Source organism: Staurois parvus, unplaced genomic scaffold (assembly GCF_062004578.1).
Source record: "Staurois parvus isolate SC_StPar_1 unplaced genomic scaffold, SC_StPar_1.0 ptg000174l, whole genome shotgun sequence".
Lineage (NCBI taxonomy): Eukaryota > Metazoa > Chordata > Amphibia > Anura > Ranidae > Staurois > Staurois parvus.
Window position 1 is genome coordinate 1,358,459 of NW_028317970.1, and position 22,521 is coordinate 1,380,979.

At 46.1% G+C, this 22,521-nt stretch overlaps 2 protein-coding genes across 2 annotated transcripts in view; one reads left to right on the forward strand and one right to left on the reverse strand.

Moving 5' to 3' along the window:
• Window positions 1-22,521, reverse strand: part of LOC149462484 (uncharacterized) — a 171,310-nt gene that overhangs the window by 113,603 nt on the left and 35,186 nt on the right. Inside the window, exon 3 of the mRNA XM_089676831.1 lies at window positions 19,516-20,315. Within this exon, the coding sequence (XP_089532957.1) occupies window positions 19,516-20,315 (800 nt within the window). The remainder of the gene's footprint in view (window positions 1-19,515; window positions 20,316-22,521) is intronic.
• LOC149462489 (uncharacterized) lies at window positions 4,478-8,531 on the forward strand. Its single transcript, XM_089676791.1, has one exon. It carries the CDS (start codon window positions 4,558-4,560, stop codon window positions 5,872-5,874), a length of 1,317 nt encoding a protein of 438 aa, XP_089532917.1. The 5' UTR covers window positions 4,478-4,557; the 3' UTR covers window positions 5,875-8,531.

The following is a 22,521-nucleotide window of genomic DNA, read 5'->3' on the forward strand; positions in this document are numbered from 1 at the left end:
TACATAAATAAGGAAGTAAAGAGGAGAAATTCCTGGATCTGGCAGCAGAGGAGGTAATACGTAGATGAACCCCTTCAGGGGGAGGAGTTGATGATAATATATTTGCTCCCAAAGCTGGCCTACATGGTTCAGTTTCAGCCAGCGGGATGACCATAAAACCTGAAGTGATTCCCCCATCCACACATTGGAGGTGGATGGGGGAATCCTCCCCGCTGCACTCTTGTATTCTGACAATGGGGGGACTCCTCCGCTCTCAGAATACACGGATCAGCACTGAAGCTATTGGCTGCAGCCGCTGGGGGAGTGGCTTTTATCCGGCAGTGGCCACACATGGATGGAAATGTGAGCGATCCCTGCTGAACCAGCTGAATTTCCATGGATCTATGGTCACCTTCAGTGACTTCCTCCCCTCCCCCTCATCTCCTTCATGATGGAAGTCATGCTGAGATCATCTCCCATTGGCTGAGCATTATTCTCATTTGTCTCTCAGCTCCTTCTTGCTATTCCTTGTCCTGCCTGTTGTTTCCTTGGATTGATTTTCTGTGTAGTGACCCCGGCTTGGTCTCTTGGATGCGCTATATATCTCAGCCTGAAGTGGGGCTTCAATAAAATGGAGACCTGAATGGAGAGGTGAGGAGGATTCTGGGAATATCATTTGATGTGACTATTTGTGTTCAGATGTAGAGTTTTCCTCCTGTGAAGTCTGGAGATCATATGACATCACATTGCCTCCACCTCCCTCCCTGATAGAAGAGAGAAAGAAGAAGATTCTAGAAGTCACCAGAGAGATCACTGAGCTGCTGACAGGAGAGGTGAGCGGTGCCGGGAATTCTGGGACATTCTCCAGTAACAGACAAGGGATGTGTCTGGATGGTGACTGTATCATTGTGTGTGTCAGGTTCCTATAAGGTGTCAGGGTGTCACTGTCTATTTCTCCATGGAGGAGTGGGAGTATTTAGAAGGACACAAGGATCTCTACAAGGACGTCATGATGGACAATCAGCCGCCCCTCACATCACCGGGTAAGAGGAGACTTTATTGTAAAGGAGAGAGCAGTACGGAGGATCCACCTAGATCCCCCATCATCTGATAAACACATAGAAACAATGGATTCAGTCAGTGTGTGTGTTTCCTACAGATGGATCCAGTCATGGGAACCCACCAGAGAGATGTCCCCGTCCTCTGTATTCCCGGGATTCCACACAGGAAGGTCACACCATCCCTCACCATCATCAGGTAGATGAGGAACAATCACTGATAGTATCATTAGGATCTGTACATTATCTGCATTGTTACCATTGATGGCATTTTTATTATATATTCAGAGTGGAAACCTGAGAGATCCTAAAGTTGAGGTTAAAGAAGAGATAAAAGAGGAGGAGGATGGGGGGATGGAGGAGTCAGAGCTTCTAAAGGAACACAAAGATCTGTACCAGGACACCATGGTGGAGTCATCCAGCTACAGGAACCCACCAGACAGATGTCCCCGTCCTCTGTATTCCCGGGATTCCACACAGGAAGGTCACACCATCCCTCACCATTACAAGGTTGGTGGGATGGAGCATCTAGAACATGGACATGTGATGATGATGTGTAGATTTTTTATGTGACCTTACATTTTACAGATGATATTTTCTCTCATTTCCTTGATTTAGAGTGGAGATCCAATCGATATAGAATTTGAGGTGAAAGCAGAAGAAGAAGAGGCGTATGTGAGGGATGATCAGCAGTCTATGGAGGAGGATGGAATAACGGGGACATTTATAGAGGAGGACACTCCTACAGAGATCAGCACAGGTGGGTCATGAACACTAAATCCATTCCTCCACCCATACTGCTCACTGATTGGTCCAGAGTAGGGCGGGGACTGGGTGATATCAGCCTGTAATCCCCTGGTCACTTTCCTGAGCTGTGTTCCCCGTCCTGTATTCCTGGATTTCTCTCGGATAATCTTCCTTCTCTGTGCTGCAGACACAATTTATGTATCTAGACTGGATTTATGGAGGTTCTGGGGTTCAGCTGGCAGCAAAATGTTCATTTTTACTCTAAGCATTGCATAATGTAGGCACCCAGGACATGTGACTGGGGTCTCCTGCCTTGTGCCTGACTCTTCCTGGGGACCTTCTCTGTTATCTGCTGGCTGTGCCGGGTGGAGGGATATGTCTGTAGTGTCTCAGACCCAAGTCACTGAGTGCAGTCTCAGGAGATGGGAGGCAAGCAACCCTTTAAGGACCTTTAATTACTGAATAACAATATTATGAGTCCTGACCCCTGCACTATATACTCTATGTTGTACATTACATACTCCTGACCCCTGCACTATATACTCTATGTTGTACATTACATACTCCTGACCCCTGCACTATATACTCTATGTTGTACATTACATACTCCTGACCCCTGCACTATATACTCTATGTTGTACATTACATACTCCTGACCCCTGCACTATATACTCTGTTGTACATTACATACTCCTGACGCCTGCACTATATACTCTATGTTGTACATTACATACTCCTGACCCCTGCACTATATACTCTATGTTATACATTACATACTCCTGACCCCTGCACTATATACTCTATGGTGTACATTATTATTATAATACAGGATTTATGGCGCCAATGGTTTGGTCAGCGTTTTACATTATAGTGGGAGACAATACAGCAACAATACAGTTCAATACAAGAGGGATTAGAGGGCCCTGCTCCTTGGAGCTTACAATCTAGGAGGGAGGGGTGAGTGGTACAGTAGGTAGTCACTGTGGGGGATGGAGTGATTGGAAGAGTAGAGGATACCAGAATTAGCATAGGGCGGGGTAGGCTTCCCTGAAGAGAAAGGTTTTTAGTGAACGCCGAAAGGCAAGTAGAGTAGGTGATAATCTGATAGATTGGGGTAGGGAGTTCCAGAGGATGGGTGACGCCCTGGAGACGAGCATGGGCGGAGGAGACAAGGGAGCTAGAGCATAGGAGGTCTTGCGAGGAGCAGAGAGTACAGTTTTGGTGATATCTAGAGATTAGATCGGTTATGAAAATTGGGGCAGAGTTGTGGTTGGCTTTATATGTCATTGTCAGAGTTTTGAATTTTATCCGTTGCGCAACTGGGAGCCAGTGGAGGGATTGGCAGAGAGGGGTGGAGGACACTGAGTGGAGGCCAGTGGAGGGATTGGCAGAGAGGGGTGGAGGACACTGAATGGAGGACAGTGGAGGGATTGGCAGAGAGGGGTGGAGGACACTGAATGGAGGCCAGTGGAGGGATTGGCAGAGAGGTAGGAGGAGAACCAGGAGAGAGCGGAGTTGCTGAGGCCAAAAGAGTGTAGTTTTTTGAGGAGGAGGGGGTGGTCAATCATGTCAAAAGCCGCAGAGAGGTCGAGTAGTAGGAGTATTGAATAGTGGTCATTGTTTTTAGCAGTTAGTAGATCATTAGTGAGGTTTAGTAGGGCGGTGTCAGTGGAGTGTAGTGAGTGAAAGCCAGACTGTAAAGGGTGAAGAAGGTTGTTGTCGGTGAGGTGGGAGGAGCTCAGGCGATTGTAGACTAAGCGTTCTAGGAATTTAGAGGTAAATGGCAGCAGGGAGATGGGTCTTAAGTTGTTCAGGTCGGTGGGTCCAGGGAGGGCTTGTTAAGTATGGGAGTGATGTGTGCATGCTTTAGAGGGGAGGGAAAGGCACCAGTAGAGAGGGAAGGATTGAAGATGTGAGTGAGGGAGCATAGGATGGAAGAAGAGGGTGACTGTAGTAGTTGTGAGGGGACAGGATCCAGGGGGCAGGTGGTGAGAAAGGCTTCTGATAAGACCTTTAGGACCCGTCCAGTGGTAGCGAGGTCAACGGAGGACAGTGTTCAGGGAGGTATGGTGTGAGGGATACTAAGTGGGGTGGGTGTCTGTGTAGTGGCAATGTCCCTACGAATTGCGTCGTTCTTGTTTTGGAAGTGGTGTGCAATCTCGTGGGCAGTGACTGGGTGGCGGTGGGGGCAGAGAAAGTAGAGAGTTAAAGGTAGAGAAGAGCCGACGAGGACTCGAAGAGAAGATATTAATAAGAAGGACAAAGTAGGCTTGTTTGGCAGTTTGAAGGGAGGAATTGTATGTTAGAAAAGCAGGTTTATATTGGGTGAATGCTTGGTGGGATTTGGTTTTCGCTCCAGCAGGATTACATTACATACTCCTGACCCCTGCACTATATACTCCATTTTATACATTACATACTCCTGACTTCTGCTCTCTATCTACCCACTGTTATATATTAACATAGGAAAACATTGAGAAGATGGCAATGAGTGATAGAGGGGGTGGGGACCCTCGTCCTATAATCCCCTCATCACTGTCCCTCCTATAAAAGACAGTTCTGGTTGTTTCCTCACTCTCTGACTAAGGTCCATGAATAAAGAAATGACCTGGTAGGAGATCAGAGGAGCCATTTCCTAGTTCCCTTGAGGGTGGAATTGTAAGCTCCTCAGAGACCAAGCTGCCTGATGTGGGCGGAGTCCTGGTTTGGGGGAACCAATCAGCTCCTGTCTAGTAATCCTCTTTGTCTTTGTATTTTAGTCCATGGCCGGGAGATGAGGAAAACCTCCGAGGATTGTCTCACTTTGTCTCCAGACTGGAAAGTAGAAGATGAGGACATCACACAGTATAGTCCAGGAGAAAACCCGGCTCCCTCCAATGTCCATCTGGCACCACCCAGTGAAGATGGACCATCGGATTCCTCGTATCCTGAGGAACCTCAGACTGTGCGGGACCGGCCCGGCCTTCCAACAGGGAGGAGCTTCTCCTGTACTGAGTGCGGGAAGGGTTTCCGTTATAAATCCAAACTTAATGTGCATAAAAGATCTCACACGGGGGAGAAGCCATATTCCTGTTCTGAGTGCGGGAAATGTTTTTCAAGGAAGTCCAATCTTTACACACATCAGCGAGCTCATACAGGAGAGAAGCCGTATTCCTGTCCTGAGTGCGGGAAATGTTTTTCACAGACGTCCAATCTTTATAGACATCAGCGATTTCATACAGGTGAGAAGCTGTATTGCTGTCCTGAGTGCAGGAAGGATTTCTGTTCTAAATCTAGTCTTAATGTGCATAAAAGATCTCATACGGGGGAGAAGCCGTATTCCTGTTCTGAGTGCGGAAAATGTTTTGTAGAAAAATCAAAACTTATAATACATCAGAGGTCTCATGCAGGAGAAAAGCCGCATTCCTGTTCTGAGTGCGGGAAATGTTTCCGTTCTAAATCCCTTGTTAATGTGCATAAAAGATCTCACACGGGGGAGAAGCCGTATTCCTGTCCTGAGTGCGGGAAATGTTTTTCAAAGAAGGACAATCTTTCCATACATCAGAGATCTCACACGGGGGAGAAGCCATATTCCTGTCCTGAGTGCGGGAAATGTTTTGTAGAAAAATCAAAACTTGTCAGACATCAGAGTTCTCACACGGGGGAGAAGCCATATTTTTGTCCTGAGTGTGGGAAATGTTTTTCACAGACGTACCAACTTTATAAACATCAGAGATCTCACACGGGGGAGAAGCCATTTCCCTGTCCTGAGTGTGGGAAATGTTTTTCAGACAAGTCCAGTCTTCACACCCATCAGAGATCTCACACAGGGGAGAAGCCATATTCCTGTCCTGAGTGTGGGAAATGTTTTTCACAGACGTCCAGTCTGCACACACATCAAAGATATCACACAGGGGAGAAGCCGTTTTCCTGTCCTGAGTGTGGGAAATGTTTTTCACAGAAGTCCAATCTTTACACACATCAGAGATCTCACACAGAGGAAAAGCCGTATTCCTGTCCTGAGTGCGGGAAATGTTTTTCAGACAAGTCTAAACTTTACAAGCATCAGAGATCTCACACGGGGGAGAAGGTACTTTCCTTTCCTGAGTGAGGGAAATGTTCCTCAGTGAAGTCCTGTGTTCCTGTACATCAGGGGTCCCACACCACCCTGGAGGTGTATTGGTGCCCTGAGTGCGGGACATGTCTTCTAGATGAATGTTGCTGGACATCCCAGCTCTCATGTGGGGAAGAAGCACACCCTGATATACACCTCAGATATACTCCATGGCTGATCTTCATCATGGAAGAAACAGTTCATAAGGAGATCAGAGGCCCCCAAAGACATGGATGAAGTGTGGGACCAGGTTGGTCATTGATGGTAGAAGAATAAAAATGGAGTCCTGCCCTGTGATTGGCTGAGTACATTTTGTGGTGGGAGATTTCACAAACACTTGGAGGTCTATGGAGAACAATGTTGAACGGATGTGACCGGCATTCTCCAGCTTGGAGGAGTTTTGGCCATATTTTATTTCTTATGATCATTGGCTCCATCTAGTGGCCATAATATCATATTGGGCTAGTTTTACTGATGGAGATATTTCAGAAAAATCACCTCATTGTGGCCACTAGATGGAGCCGGCGATCATAGGAAATCACTGTGTTACTTAACATAAGGCCTGATGTTGTCACAGCTGGAGGAATGATTGTCTCATTGGTCCAATGAATGTTCTATAAATAGAGCCCTTGGTTTCCTTTGTCAATTGTCTTCTGTTCACTGGTCTTCTCAGTGAATGGCTGCACAGGGAGGGGGATGTCAGGACAAGTCTGATGATTGGAGGAGAGCAGGCTTAGCTCCCAGCACAGTTAGAGAACTGACCATGCTGAGCTCTCATGCCCAGTATGGTCAGTTTTAATAGGAAATCAGAGGGACTGGCAGGATCACCGGGGATCTCACACAAAGGAAGCAATACAGAGAGAAGAGGAGACGTCTTCATACCAGGACATGGGACAGCCGGCACAGATCAGGAATAGGACATGTTGGAGGAACATATTCTTTGAAGGAGAAGTTCAGGCAAAGCTCTTTTGTCTGTACTTCTCCTGTGGATCAGAGGAGTGCAGTTCATTCTGATCTCCTGTGACCTGTTTTCAGGTGAAGCCCGCTGTCAGCTGATGTCACTCAGCCGGTCCAGTCTAGGGAAAGATCCCGACATCAGAGTCTGGACCAGCCGCACCCTCCCCCTCCACAGCCCAGTGAGTGTGGGGGGGGGGCAGGGCAGAGAGCGGTGACTGACAGTCACCAATCTCTGATCAGAATGGCTGTGAGAACTCATGGTCAGCAATCACGTGATCGCTGAGTTCTCACACTTGGAGCCGGCGGGGGATGGGTGCAGCATCCACCTAGGGGCAAGGATGATTTTACAAAGTCAATAAATAAATGCCATACTTTTCTGGCCTTTAGATGGCGCTAAGTATCATAGAAATTAGAACCATCTTATTGCCAAATGTGGTATTCTCCATTTTATCTCCATGGAAACCATTCACCCCGCCCAGCACAGAGCCTACTCCCTCTACTCCCCCCATCCCATTCACACAGAGGGAATGACAGGCACATTCACCGGGTGTATTGCTGTGCAATTGTTTTATGAACAGACTCCTAGATGATTACAGCTACTTATATAGGGCCATCAATTTACATATTACCCATCAGTCCCCGCCCCCGAGGAGCCGACAGTCTAAGGTCCCTAACATTCATACATACACATACTAGGGGCCAATATAGACAGGAGCCAAATAACCTCCTAGATTGTCTTTACCCATGCAGGTACCTGGAGGAAACCCATGCAGGCACAGGGAGAACATGCAAACTCCAGCCAGGTATGGCAGTGGTTGGGATTCAAACCAACAACGCCAGTTCTTCTAGGAGGAAGTGCTAACCATTTATATGTTTCTATAAAGGTGGGAAGTATGTAGCAGTGAATAGACCTCCCAGCAATGTTATTACCAGGCTGCAGCTAGGGGGCGCTCTAATGTGTACAGTGTGACCCCAGCAGAGTGATCCCATCTAGCCCACATTAACCCTCTCACTGCCAGAGCTGTTTCTGCATGATTTTGCACACATGGGAAAATGCAGATTTTGGGCCTGAAGATGAGATAAACCCCCAAACATCTATTATTAGAGGCCCTGGAGAATAAAGTTTTGGTAATTTTGGGGGAATTCCGGATCATCATATACTAAGCAGGATTTGGACCCCGGTGGAGAACTTTCACCCCAAGAAAAAATGAGGGTGAGGTCAGCAGAGGAGCCCATAGTAAAGGAGGAAACTCTGAAATGTTTTCTTCAGAAGGTCGGAGTTTACTGGACAAGTGAATGTAAAATACACCATCAACGTGTTTCATGGCTTCAAAGTGTCACTTCATCAGGACAGGTGTAAGAAGACGATATAAAAATAGGGAATGAAGTAACAGTCCAGTATATGGTATTATAAAGACCCGAGTCACATACAATTCATGGACAGGACTGAGATTTATAGCATTCAGGATTTGTATGATGTTAGACAAGGTGAAGAGATATATGGAGAGGATGATCAATACATGGAGAAATCAATCTATTCTATCATAGAAGGGAATCAATAGATCAATCAATGACATCAACCAATCAATAAGATCCATTTCATGGGATAGATTTATCATTCTGTGCACTGGTTATGTTGGAGGATCAAACCGTGATCACTGGATATTGGAAACATTCCTATTGATCTGATGATTGCTGGCATGCATTCCTGATTGATTATTGCTGGGAATAAAGTCCAATAAACACGCAGATTTGATGGGATTATTGATAGAAAAATCTCTTCATATTCCATGGAATAAATATGTGTAGAATAGTTTGGATTTGATGGAATAAATCTCTATAAAAGACTTTGTGGGGTTTGTTGGTTCTTTTCTATTCCTCTCTAGGTCTGGATTTCAGGAAGAAGAAACAATTCCTCCAATTTCTAGTGGATGGTGAGGAGGGGAGAGATTTGGGGGAGTTTTGTACATACAGGAGGTAATAGAGGGAATCCGGCTAGTAATTGATGAGAGGAGATTTCACTGGAGATTTCCATTGGAGAGAATTCAGGGCTGGGGGCACTGCTGGGGCCTGGAGGGTTCTGATTGGACCACCAGTACACATGTCATATAAATCTGGGGGTGTTCACTGCTGGGGTCTGGAGGGTTCTGATTGGACCACCAGTACACGTGTCATATAAATCTGGGGGTGTGCACTGCTGGGGCCTGGAGGGTTCTGATTGGGTCACCAATACACGTGTCATATTAATCTGGGGGTGTGCACTGCTGGGGCCTGGAGGGTTCTGATTGGACCACCAGTACATGTGTCATATAAATCTGGGGGTGTGCACTGCTGGGGCCTGGAGAGTTCTAATTGGACCACCAATACATGTGTTGTATTAATCTGGGGGTGTGCACTGCTGGGGCCTGGAGTGTTCTGATTGGACCACCAGTACATGTGTCATATTAATATGGGGGTGTGCACTGCTGGGGCCTGGAGGGTTCTGATTGGACCACCAGTACATGTGTTGTATTAATCTGGGAGTGTGCACTGCTGGGGCCTGGAGGGTTCTGATGGGACCACCAGTACACGTGTCATATTAATATGGGGGTGTGCACTGCTGGGGCCTGGAGCACTTGGTGATGGAAGGCTTGGATGCAGCTGCTCGGCCATGGAAACCCATTCCATGAAGCTCTCTACACACTGTTGTTGGGCTCATCTGAAGGCCACACCAAGTTTGGAGGTCTTTAGCTATTGACTCTGCAGACAGTTGGTGACTTCTGCGCACTGTGCGCTTCAGCATGCGCTGACCCCGCCCTGTCATGTGACGTGGCCTACCACTTGGTGGCTGAGTGGCTGTTGTTCCCAGTTGCTTCCACTTTGTTATAATCCCACTAACAGTTGAGTGTGGAATATTTAGTAGCCAGGAAATGTCACGGATGGACTTATTGCACAGGTGACCACCTATCACGGGACCACGCTTGGAGTCACTGAGCTCCTGAGAGCAACCCATTCTTTCACCAATGTTTGTAGAAGAAGTCTGCATGCCTAGGGGCTTTATTGTATATACCTGTGTCCATGGAGGGGATTGGACCACCTGAATCACATGAGAGTGGGGCCAATACAATACTTTTGGCTATATATATACACACACACTGCTCAAAAAATGAAAGGAACACTTTGAAAACCCATCAGATCTCAATGGGGAAAACTCTCTTGCTGAATATGTATACTGATATGGACAGGGCAATGTAAGGACGCCCCATCGTTTGAAGGAAATGAAAATGATTGATCTACAGAGGACTGAATTCAGACACCATGAAAATCAAGGTGAAAAAATGATGCAGCAGGGGAGTCCATTGTGCTGAAATTTAATTGCAACTCAAAATGATACTCAGTAGTCTGTGTGGCCCCCACGTGCTTGTATGCATGCCTGACAACGTTGGGGGAGGCTCCTAATGAGACCACGGATGGTGTTCTGCGGGATTTCCTCCCAGATCTGGACCAGGGCATCACTGAGCTCCTGGACAGTCTGAGGTGCAACCTGGCGGCGTCTGATGGACCGAAACATGACATCCCAGAGGTGTTCTATTGGATTTAGGTTTGGTGGCCATTCAATGGTGTCAATTCCTTCATCCTCCAGGAACTGCCTGCATACTCTCCCCACATGAGGCCGGGCATTGTCTGCACCAGGAGGAAAACAGGACCCACTGCACCAGCGTAGGGTCTGACAATGGCCTAATAGCAGTCAGGGGGCCATTGTGTAGCCTGTAGAGGTCTGTGCGTCCCTCCATGGATATGCCCCCCCAGACCATCACTGACCCACCACCAAAACAGTCATGCTGAACAATGTTATGGGCAGCATAACTTTCTTCACGGGTTCTCCAGACTTCATTTCATGTCTGTCACATGTGCTCAGGGGGAACCTGCTCTCATCTGTGAAAAGCACAGGGCGCCGCTGGTGGACCTGCCAATTCTGGTGTTCAATGGCAAATGTCAATCCAGCTCTATGGTGCTGAGCAGGGAGCATAGGACCCACTAGAGGACGTCGGGCCCTCAATCCACCCTCATGAAGTCTGTTTCTGATTGTTTGGTCAGAGATATTCACGCCTGCTGGAGGTCATTTTGTAGGGCTCTGGCAGTGCTCATCCTGTTCCTCCTTGCACAAAGAAGCAGATACCGATCCTGCTGATGGGTTAAGGACCTTCTATGGCCCTGTCCAGCCCTCCTAGAGGAACTGCCTGTCTCCTGGAATCTCCTCCATGCTCTTGAGACTGTGTTGGGAGACACAGCAAACCTTCTGGCAATGATGATATGTAATTCCTACACCGTTCACCTGATTTGGATGTAAATACCCTCAAATTAAAGCTGGAGTCTGCAGTTAAGGCACATCTTGTTCGTTTAATTTCAAATCCATTGTGGTGGTGTATAGAGCCAAAAATGTTAGAATTGTGTCGATGTCCCAATATTTATGGACCTGACTGTATATACCCAACAAGGACCAGCGACGTACTGGTACATCACTGGACTTTGAATGGTTATACCAGGATGATGCCTACAGCTGCAGGCCTTATCCTGGTATCATTTTTTTCAGCCAGCGATTGGCTTTCATGTAAAAGCAATCCTAGTGTCTAATTAGCTGCAGGATTTCTTTAACAAGCAGCAGGAGATGATGCCCACCCCTCCCCCGCTGCCTTCCACGACCTTCTTGGGAAGTCCTGTGCCATCAGGGGGAACCTGAGAATGCAGTCAGTGTTTCTGCCAGCTGACCATAGAGCTGATTGGAGAACGGAATGGTGCCAATCATCTCTATAGTCTAAGAATTCGGAAGCTACAAGCATTTCATCTCTTCAGTTTTGCTGGATATAAACAGAACCATTTGTAAATTGGGAAAGCATCTGATCACCGATGTTGGTGAGATTAGATAATGTAAGGGCAGAGGAGAGATCCAGAGTCTGATAGACCCCAGATTTCTCAAAAAAGAATATATGACAATGCAGTTATAGGGGATATTTGCATTCCCTGTGATAGCATTGAAAGTGATCAAAAAAATGAAAGGGACAGTGTAAAAATAATTTAAAAAATCGAAATAACTTACAAAAAAAGTACCCCCTCGGGCACCTGCGTTCGTGAGCAGTGACCCTGTGCCAGTGTGGAAACAGCAGTTGCACCATGCATGTGAGGTATCGCCACGAACGTCAGATGAAGGGCAGTAATTCTAACACCAGACCTCCTCTGTAAATCTAAAATGGTAGCTTGTAAAGGCTTTTAAAGCGTTGCCTATGGATATTAAAAACGTATGCAGTTTGTCGCCATTGCATGGGGCATGCACAGTTTTAAAGCATGTCATGTTTGGTATCTATTTACTCGGCATATCAACCACGTTTATATTTTACCAAATAATTGGACAATATATTGTGTTTTTGTGCAATAAAAGTAAAAAAAAACTGTATTTAAAAAAAAATGTTTGAAAAATCACTGCGTGAGTACATTGTGACATAAAAAAATTGCAGCACCCACCATTTTATTCACTAGGGTGTTTGACAAAAAAAAATTTTTTTTTCTTTACACAAAATTGTCACTTAAATGATTTATTGCTCACACATGCCATGGATATATGTGGAATTACTCCCCAAAATACATTCTGCTACTTCTCCTGAGTATGGGGGTACCACATGTGAGAGACAGTTTGGCAGTCTAGCCAAGTACAGGACCTCAAAATCCAATAAGCACCTTCAGGCTTTTAAAGGGCTTTATTTCCTCATTATTATGATTATTATTATTATACAGGACTAATATAGCGCCGACAGCTTGCTCAGCACTTTACAAAATGGAGGGAGACAGTACAGTAACAATACAGTTCAATACAAGAGGGATTAGAGGGCCCTGCTCCTTGGAGCTTACAATCTAGGAGGGAGAGGATAGCGGTACAAGAGGTAATTAGCTGAGGGGGATGGAGTGGTAGGAAGAGTAGTGGATTCCAATATTAGCTGGGGTCGGTGCAGGCTTCCCTGAAGAGATGGGTTTTCATAGTTGATGATAGCCTGATAGTTTGGGGTAGGGAGTTCCAGAGGATGGGTGAAGCCCTTGAGAAATCCTGGAGACGAGCATGGGAGGAGGAGACAAGGGAGCTAGAGAGTAGGAGGTCTTGTGAGGAGCGGAGAGTACGGTTTGGGTGGTATTTAGAGACAAGGTCGGTGATGTAGTTAGGGGCGGTGTTATGAACGGCTTTATACGTCAGTGTTAGTGTTTTGAATTTTATCCGCTGGGCAATTGGAAGCCAGTGGAGGGATTGGCAGAGAGGGGTGGCAGATACAGAGCGCTTAGTAAGGTGAATGAGTCTGGCAGCAGCATTCATGATGGAATGTAGTGGGGATAGCCTGCGATGAGGTCGGCCAATGAGGAGGGAGTTACAATAGTCAAGGCGAGATATAACGAGGGAATAAGTTGCTTAGTTGTTTCCGAGGTTAGGAATGGGCGTATCTTGGAGATGTTGCGGCGGTGAAGTCTACATGAGTTTGTCAGTGATTGGACCTGGGGCTGAAAGGACAGATTGGAGTCTAGGATGACACCTAGTACCCTGCCGTGAGGGGTGGGACTGATGATTGTGTTATTGATCTTGATGGAGAAGTCAGGGGGGGCACAGGCTGGGGGTAATACTAGGAGCTCAGTTTTGGAAAGGTTGAGTTTGAGGAAGTGGAGTGACATCCATGCCGATATGTCACTTAGTAGGCTGGTGATGCGATTGGAGACTGAAGGGGTGAGGTGAGGAGGAGACTGAAGGGGCAAGGTGAGGAGAAGACTGAAGGGGTGAGGTGAGGAGGAGACTGAAGGGGCGAGGTGAGGAGGAGACTGAAGGGGTGAGGTGAGGGGTAGAAAGATAGATTTGTGTGTCGTCGGCATAGAGATGGTAGTTGAAGCCATGGGAGTTTATCAATTGGCCAAGGGAGGAGGTGTAGATGGAGAAGAGAAGGGGTCCGAGGACAGAACCTTGAGGGACCCCAACAGAGAGAGGGAGTGAAGAGGAGGAGGCAGCGTTAGAGGTAACACTGAAGGAGCGCTGTGATAGATAAGAGGAGAACCAGGAGAGAGGGGAGTCTCTGAGGCCAAGAGAGTGCAGTTTTTTTTTGAGAAGGAGGGGGTGGTCAACCGTGTCAAAAGCCGCAGAGAGGTCAAGTGGTAGGAGTATAGTATAGTGGCCATTGGTTTTGGCGGTTAGTAGGTCATTGGTGAGTTTGAGTAGGGCAGTTTCGGTGGAGTGTAGGGGGCGGAAGCCGGACTGTAAAGAGTCAAGAAGGTTGTTGTCAGTGAGGTGGGAGCTCAGGCGATTGTAGACTAAGCGTTCTAAGAATTTAGAGGTAAATGGAAGTAGGGAGATGGGTCTTAAGTTGTTCAGGTCGGTGGGGTCCAGGGAGGGTGTCAGGGATGCGGGTGTGACCAGAAGTGTGTGGACTGACACAGGGAAACGCAAGCTTCAGATATGGTATAAATAAGACAATTTATTAAGACTAACAATACAAATATAAACGCAGTGCACCAAACCGCAAGCTAACACAAATACATACAACAAGGTGAAACAAACCCAAACCTAAACTGATATAGATACACAGGTATATACACATATAGAGCACAACGTAGTCAGGCAGGCCGGGTCGATAACTATCGGGCAGGTAGGTACAGGAGGAGCAGGCGGAGAGTAGTCAGGTCACGAGCCGGGTACAGCAACTAACGGACAGGTAGGTACAGGGGGTCAGGCAGAGAATGGTCAGGGTCACAAGCCAGGGATCAAACAGGAGAAGTCAGCAGAGGTCAGGATCAGGCAGGGTCGGCAACAAGTCAGGCAGGAACAGGAACAGGAATGCAGGTTACAAGGTACAGGGGCCCATGGAAAAACACACACCAAGGCACAGACTGCAGGTCTGGCCATCCCTTAAATACACCACCTGCAATCAGCCCCAGGTGATGGCTAATTGCCGAAGTGAACCTCTGGCTGTCGAGAGCACCCGCTGGCCAGCCCTGGTACTGCAGCCCACAAGGCAGGTGAGTCCCACCACTATTGGCAAGTCCATTCCTGACAGAGGGTTTCTTAAGTATGGGAGTGATGTGCACATGCTTTAGAGGGGAGGGGAAGGTACCGGTGAAGAGGGAAAGATTGAAGATGTGAGTGAGGGAGCATAGGATGGAAGAGGAGGGTGACCGTAGTAGTTGTGAGGGGACAGGGTCCAGGGGGCAGGTGCTGAAGTGGGCTTCAGAGATAATCTTAGTGACCTCTTCGGTAGTAGTGAGGTCAAGGGAGCAAAGTGTTGAGGGGGTTATTGTGTGAGGAATGCTAAGTGGGGTGGGTGTCTGAGCTGTGGCGAAGTCCCTACGAATTGCATCAATCTTGTTTTTGAAGTGGTTGGCAATCTCATGGGCGGTAAGTGAGGTACTGGGTGGAGGTGGAGGCGGAGAAAGTAGAGAGTTAAAAGTGGAGAAGAGCCGGCAAGGACTGGAGGAGAAGGTATTAATGAAGGTAATAAAGTAGGCTTGTTTGGCAGCGTGAAGGGAGGAAGCGTACGTTAAGAAGGCAGATTTATAGCAGGTGAACGCTTGTTGGGATTTGGTTTTACGCCATAGTCGCTCCAGCGCACAACTATGTCGTTTGTGGTTTCTGGTATGGTCGGTCTGCCAGGGTTGTAGCGGTTGGGGCCTAATGCTTCGTGATGTTGGGGGTGCGACTGAGTCTAGAGCAGCTGAAAGTGAGTTGTGGTAGACAGTAGTGGCCAGGTCAGGGCATGACAGGGGATGGATGCTGTCGTAAAGTTGGTCAGTTGCAGAGTGGAAGGGAGCAGGGTTCCAGTTCCGGAGGTTTCTGTTGGTAACTTTGCCATTTAGAGGGATAGGTGTTTGAGAACGAGGAGACGGAGAAGGTGATGAGGTTGTGATCGGAGGGAGGAAAGGGGGCATTTGTGAGGTTGCAGGGAGTGCAAAGGTGAGAGAAGACAAGGTCAAGTGTATTCCCGTCAGAGTGAGTGGTGGACTGTATGCACTGTGCTAGTGCAAAAGATGAGGTAATGTGGAAGAGTTGGGATGTAGCCGGGTTATTGATGTTGATAGGGATGTTGAAATCCCTAAGAATGATAGCGGGTAGTTCAGAGGAGAGAAAGTAGGGTAGCCAGGCAGCAAAGTAATCAAGAAAGCAGGGCATGGGTCCAGGAGGCCGATAGATCACTGCAATCCTCAGAGAGATCGGAGAGAATAGCCGGATGCAGTGGGTCTTAAAGGAAAGAGAGGGAGGGTTAGGGAGGACCTGGAAGGTGCTCAGTGGTGACAGGAGCAGACCAACCCCAACACCTTTCCAACCACTGGGTCTGGGTGAGTGGGTCCAGATGAGACCTCCATAGGAGAGTGCTGCGGGGGAGGCAGAGTCTGTTGCTTGGACCCAGGTTTCGGTGATTGCTAGGAGGTTAAGGAAGCGGGAGACAAAGAGGTCATGGATGGAGGTGAGCTTGTTGCAGACTTCCTGACACTTCCTGACTACCTATCACAGTTCCTGAGGCCCTGAAATGCCAGGATAGCACCAACCCCCCCAAATGACCCCTTTTTGGAAAGTAGACACCCCAAGGAATTTTATAAGAAGCATGGTGCAGATCTCGTTTGTTGCCACAAGTTTTTGAAAATTGAAGAAAAAAACAAAAACATATTTTGTCTTCTTTTTTTATATCAAAACCTTGTGAGAAAAAAATAGAACTGCAAAATACTCACCATGCCTCTTATCAAATTCCTTGGGGTGTCTACTTTCCAAAAATGGGTCATTTGGGGGGGTTTGGTGCTATCCTGGCATTTCAGAGCCTTCGAAACTGTGATAGTCAGGAAGTGAAATGAGGAAGTTACGCACCTTCAGGCTTTCAAAGTGGTCATTGGATTTCAGGATCCTGTATGTGGCTAGGCTCCCAAAAAGTCTCACACACGTGGTATCCCCATACTCGGTAGAAGTAGCAGAATGTATTTTGGGGTGTAATTCCACATATACCCATGGCTTGTGTGAGCAATATATAATTTAAATGACAACTTTGGATTAAAAAAAATGTTTTTGTCATTTTCCAAAAACTTGTGGAAAAAAAAATAAATCTTCCATGGACTCAATATGCTTCTCAGTAGACAGCTTAGGGTTTCTACTTTCCAAAAAGGGCTCATTTGGGGGTGTTTGTACTATCCTGGTATTTTAGCACCTCAAGAAATGTGATGGGCAGTCAGAAAGTAAAAGCTGTGTAAATTCCATAATCTATCCCATAGTTTGTAGATGCTATAACTTCACACAAAGCAATAAATATACAATTATTGGGATTATTTTTAACCAAAAACATGGAGCAGAATATTTTAGTATTTTTGAATATTTTTATGATGGAAATGAGAAAATGTTTTTTTTTTCCAAAACTTTTTTGTTTATAGCACCACAAATAAAAATCGCACAGGTGATCAAATACCACTGAAAGAAAGCTCAAAAGGATGTAAATTTCATTTATGTACCATATTGCATGACCGCGCAATTGTCAGTTAAACTAGCGCAGCGCTGTATAGCAACAAAATGGTGTCAATTCCATTATCTATCGCATAGTTTGTAGACGCTATAACTATCACACAAAGCAATCAATATACACTTATTGGGATTTTTCACCAAAAACATGGAGAATACATTTTGGGCTAAATTTATGACTAACTTTGAGTTTACTATATATTTGTTTATAGCCAAAAGTAAACAATTTTGTTTTTCTTCAAAATTTTCAGTCTTTTTTTGTTTATAGTGCAAAAAATAAAAAGCGCACAGGTGATCAAATACCACCAAAAAAAGCTCTATTTGTGTGAAAAAAGGACGTAAATTTTGTTTGAGTGCGGCGTTGCATGACCGCGCAATTATCAGTGGAATTAGTGCAGCGCTGAGTATCAAAAAGAGGCGTAGTCAGGAAGGGGGGTAAATCCTCTGGAGGGCAAGGGGTTAATCATGTCCAGCAAAAAAAAAATTTAATTTCATCATAAATTTCATCCAGAATGTATTCTGCTCCGTGTCTTTGCTAAAAATAAAATCCCAATCCGTGTAAATGAATCGTTTTCTGTGAAAGTTGCAGCGTCTACAAATGGCGGGATAGATACTAGAATTGTATTTTTTTACTAGTGTGATAGATATTTTGGGCCTACAATAATTTTTACCATCATTGGGTTTTATGTCAATAAAAAAAAGAAAACATCGTCATTTGGGTGTTACAAACAGGGAGAACAGATGACATTAATGACTGGATAGACATTGCAGATGATGTACATAGAGCATTGCTGGGTTCTGCTCTCCAATGTGTGTTGGAGTGAGGAGACCGGGGATCACATCAACATCTATACATCTCCACAATACATCCTACAAATGTACAAAGGGACATAAAAGAAAGACAAAGAAATAGGAATACAGCAGAGGGCTTAAGAAGGGGGGAGGAGGGAGGAAAGGGAGGGGGGGAGAAGGGAGGGGGGGGGGGGGGTGGAAAGAAAAGAAGAAAGCTAGAAAGGAAATAAAAAGGAATCCCGATCTCTGCCGTGTGGGATTAGAGAGGGATACAGACATATGTATAGCCAATCCCTGCTCCTCCTCCCTCCACACCCGCCCCATATACAGTCCAGGCGTGGCAGTCCCGGGAGTGCAGCTGTAGCTGTGTGAAGCCTGAATGTCCCAGTAGGAGGAGTTCTGCCCGCAGTGTGAGCTGCACTCCTGGAGGACCCTGGTCCAGTCTATGCTGCACCACCCCCAGCTTCATGATTGGCCTTCCTCTGCCTCATTGTCTGATATCAATTGTCCGTGTATTGCTACATGTTGGGGATTTCTGCTACAAATCTGAACTAGGAATAGAGAAAGGTAGAAAGGATGGCGCTCTACTTCCTGCTCTCTGTGCTTTCCATCCCCCATCAACCAATCACAATGTGTCCACAATCACCATGGAAATGATCAGATCAATGAAACGTTTGTCATAGACAGACCATCATGTGCCGATCATATACACAGACATTTGTATCACGGGAAACATACAAGAAGAAACATGTATGGAGAAAGACACGGGAAAGTCCCAATATGTGCATTCACCAATCACTCCTTCATTCCCGGTATACACACAATTCCATTGCTTCCATGTGTACACCATCAGTCACTCTTCTAGAATTGGGACATTTTATTACCACCCACCTCTTCAGTGATCCCCCACCATGCAAGTATTGTCCTCACCTCCAACTGTGGGCCTAATGAGTGCTTGGAACATTTGTCCACAAAGTATCAATAATAGACCTCCAAGTGATTGTGAAATCTCCCACCACAAATGTACTCAGCCAATCACAGGGCAGGACTCCATTTATATTCTTCTCCTGATATCAATGGCCAACCCGGTCCCACACTTCAGCCATGTCTTTGGGGACCTCTGATCTCCTTATGAACTGTTTCTTCCATGATGATCAGCCATGGAGTATATCTGAGGTGTATATCAGGGTGTGCTTCTTCCCCACATGAGAGCTGGGATGTCCAGCAACATTCATCTAGAAGACATTTCTCGCACTCAAGGCACTAATACACCTCCAGGGTTGTGTGGGACCCCTGATGTACAGGAAGACAGGACTTCAGTGAGGAACATTTCCCTCACTCAGGACAGGAATACGGCTTTTGCCCTGTGTGAGATCTCTGATGTCTGTAAAGACTGGACTTCACTGAAAAACATTTCCCACACTCAGGGCAGGAATACGGCTTCTCCCCGGTGTGAGATCTCTGATGTGTGTAAAGATGGGACTTATCTAAAAAACATTTCCCACACTCAGGACAGGAATACGGCTTGTCCCCCGTGTGAGATCTCTGATGTTTGGAAAGACTGGACTTATCTGAAAAACATTTCCCGCACTCAGGACAGAAATACGGCTTCTCTCCTGTGTGACATCTCTTATGACTATAAAGATGGGACTTCTGTGAAAAACATTTCCCGCACTCAGGACAGGAATATGGCTTTTCCCCCGTGTGAAATCTCTGATGTGTGTGCAGACTGCACTTCAATGAATAACATTTCCCACACTCAGGACAGGAATACGGCTTTTCCCCCGTGTGAGATCTCTGATGTCTGTAAAGATGGGACTTCTCTGAAAAACATTTCCCGCACTCAGGACAAGAATACGGTTTCTCCCCCGTGTGAGATCTCTGATGGATGTAAAGAATGCGCTTCAGTGAAAAACATTTCCCACACTCGGGACAGGAATACGGCTTCTCCCCTGTGTGAGATCTCTGATGTTTGTGCAGACTGGACTTCTCTGAAAAACATTTCCCACATTCAGGACAGGAATATGGCTTCTCCCCCGTGTGAGATTTCTGATGCCTGTACAAATTAGACTTGTCTGAAAAACATTTCCCACACTCAGCACAGGAATACGGCTTCTCTCCCGTGTGAGATCTTTTATGCACATTAAGACCGGATTTAGAACAGAATCCCTTCCCGCACTCAGTACAGGAGAAACTCTTCCCTGTTGGAAGGCCGGCCCGGTCCCGCACAGTCTGAGGTTTCTCTGGATACGAGGAATCCGATGGTCCATCTACACTGGGTGGTGCCGGATGGACATTGGAGGGAGCCGGGTTTTCTCCTGGACTATACTGTGTGATGTCCTCATCTTCTACTTTCCAGTCTGGAGACAAAGTGAGACAATCCTCGGAGGTTTTCCTCATCTCCCGGCCATGGACTAAAATACAAAGACAAAGAGGATTACTAGACAGGAGCTGATTGGTTCCCCCAAACCAGGACTCCGCCCACATCAGGCAGCTTGGTCTCTGAGGAGCTTACAATTCCACCCTCAAGGGAACTAGGAAATGGCTCCTCTGATCTCCTACCAGGTCATTTCTTTATTCATGGACCTTAGTCAGAGAGTGAGGAAACAACCAGAACTGTCTTTTATAGGAGGGACAGTGATGAGGGGATTATAGGACGAGGGTCCCCACCCCCTCTATCACTCATCGCCATCTTCCCAACACAAGAAGTACTGCACTTCCTTATTTAGTCCATGATTTAGTCATGAAGAACAGCGGGGCTGAGCCCCACCAGAGGTCAGAGAGTGAGGATGGGGGGAGAACAACCAAGATGAAGACTGTACTGATCCTGAAGACCACCATCATTGGGGTATTGACTCCGCCCTCATTATCACTTTCTTTTTAAGGGTCCAAAGTTGGAGGATGTTATCACATTATTATCACCATGTAAAAGTCTGTGCTCCAATCACATCATCCGATATAAAATGTCCAGCTGGGAGGAAATGGGGGGAACAAAAGAGAATCCATATTATGTGTATATATAGCAGTGGGGGGAGGGGGGAGATCAGAAGTCAGGACTATTGAATGTACAACATGGAGTATATAGTGCAGGGGTCAGGAGTATGTAATGTACAACATAGAGTATATAGTGCAGGGGTCAGGAGTATGTAATGTACAACATAGAGTATATAGTGCAGGGGTCAGGAGTATGTAATGTACAACATAGAGTATATAGTGCAGGGGTCAGGGGTATGTAATGTACAACATAGAGTATATAGTGCAGGGGTTAGGAGTATGTAATGTACAACAGAGTATATAGTGCAGGAGTCAGGAGTATGTAATGTACAACATAGAGTATATAGTGCAGGGGTCAGGACTATGTAATGTACAACATAGAGTATATACTTCAGGGGTCAGGACTATGTAATGTACAACAGAGTATATAGCGCAGGGGTCAGGAGTATGTAATGTACAACATAGAGTATATAGTGCAGGGGTCAGGAGTATGTAATGTATAACATAGAGTATATACTTCAGGGGTCAGGATTATGTAATGTACAACAGAGTATATAGCGCAGGGGTCCGGAGTATGAAATGTACAACAGAGTATATAGCGCAGGGGTCAAGAGTATGGAATGTACAACAGAGTATATAGTGCAGGGGTCAGGAGTATGTAATATACAACATAGAGTATATAGTGCAGGGGTCAGGAGTATGTAATATACAACATAGAGTATATAGTGCAGGGGTCAGGAGTATGTAATGTGCAACATAGAGTATATAGTGCAGGTCACATGACAGTTGTATACAATGGATGGCTTAATTTTCTTCCCAAAAGAAGAACAAAAATTTTGGAAAAAAAACCCACGTTTTTCTTTGTTTCTGTTATAAAAGTTTGCAAATAAATAATTGTTCTTCATAAATTTAGGCCGAGATGTATTCTGCTACATGTCTTTGGTGAAAATAACCCAAATTAGGATTTATGATTTAGTCTGAAGGGAAGTTATAGAGTTCACAAACTATGGGAGATATCTGAAAATTGATTGACCCTGAAGTACTGACGGCCAAACTAATTTCTAGAGGTCTAAGATTGTCAGGACAGTACAGATATCCCCCAAATGTCAGTACGGGAAAGATATCCCCCAAATGTCAGGACAGGACAGATATCCCCCAAACGTCAGAACAGTACAGATATCCCCCAAATGTCAAGACAGTACAAATATCCCCCAAATGTCAGAACAGTACAGATATCCCCCAAATGTCAGGACGGTGCAGATATCCCCCAAATGTCAGGACGGTGCAGATATCCCTCAAATGTCAGAACAGTACATATATCCCCCAAATGTCAAGACAGTACAAATATCCCCCAAATGTCAGGATGGTGCAGATATCCCCCAAATGTCAGGATGGTGCAGATATCC

Excerpts from the sequence above, each read along its gene's own strand:
- LOC149462489 (XM_089676791.1), top strand. The coding sequence starts at position 4,558 with ATGAGGAAAACCTCCGAGGATTGTCTCACTTTGTCTCCAGACTGGAAA.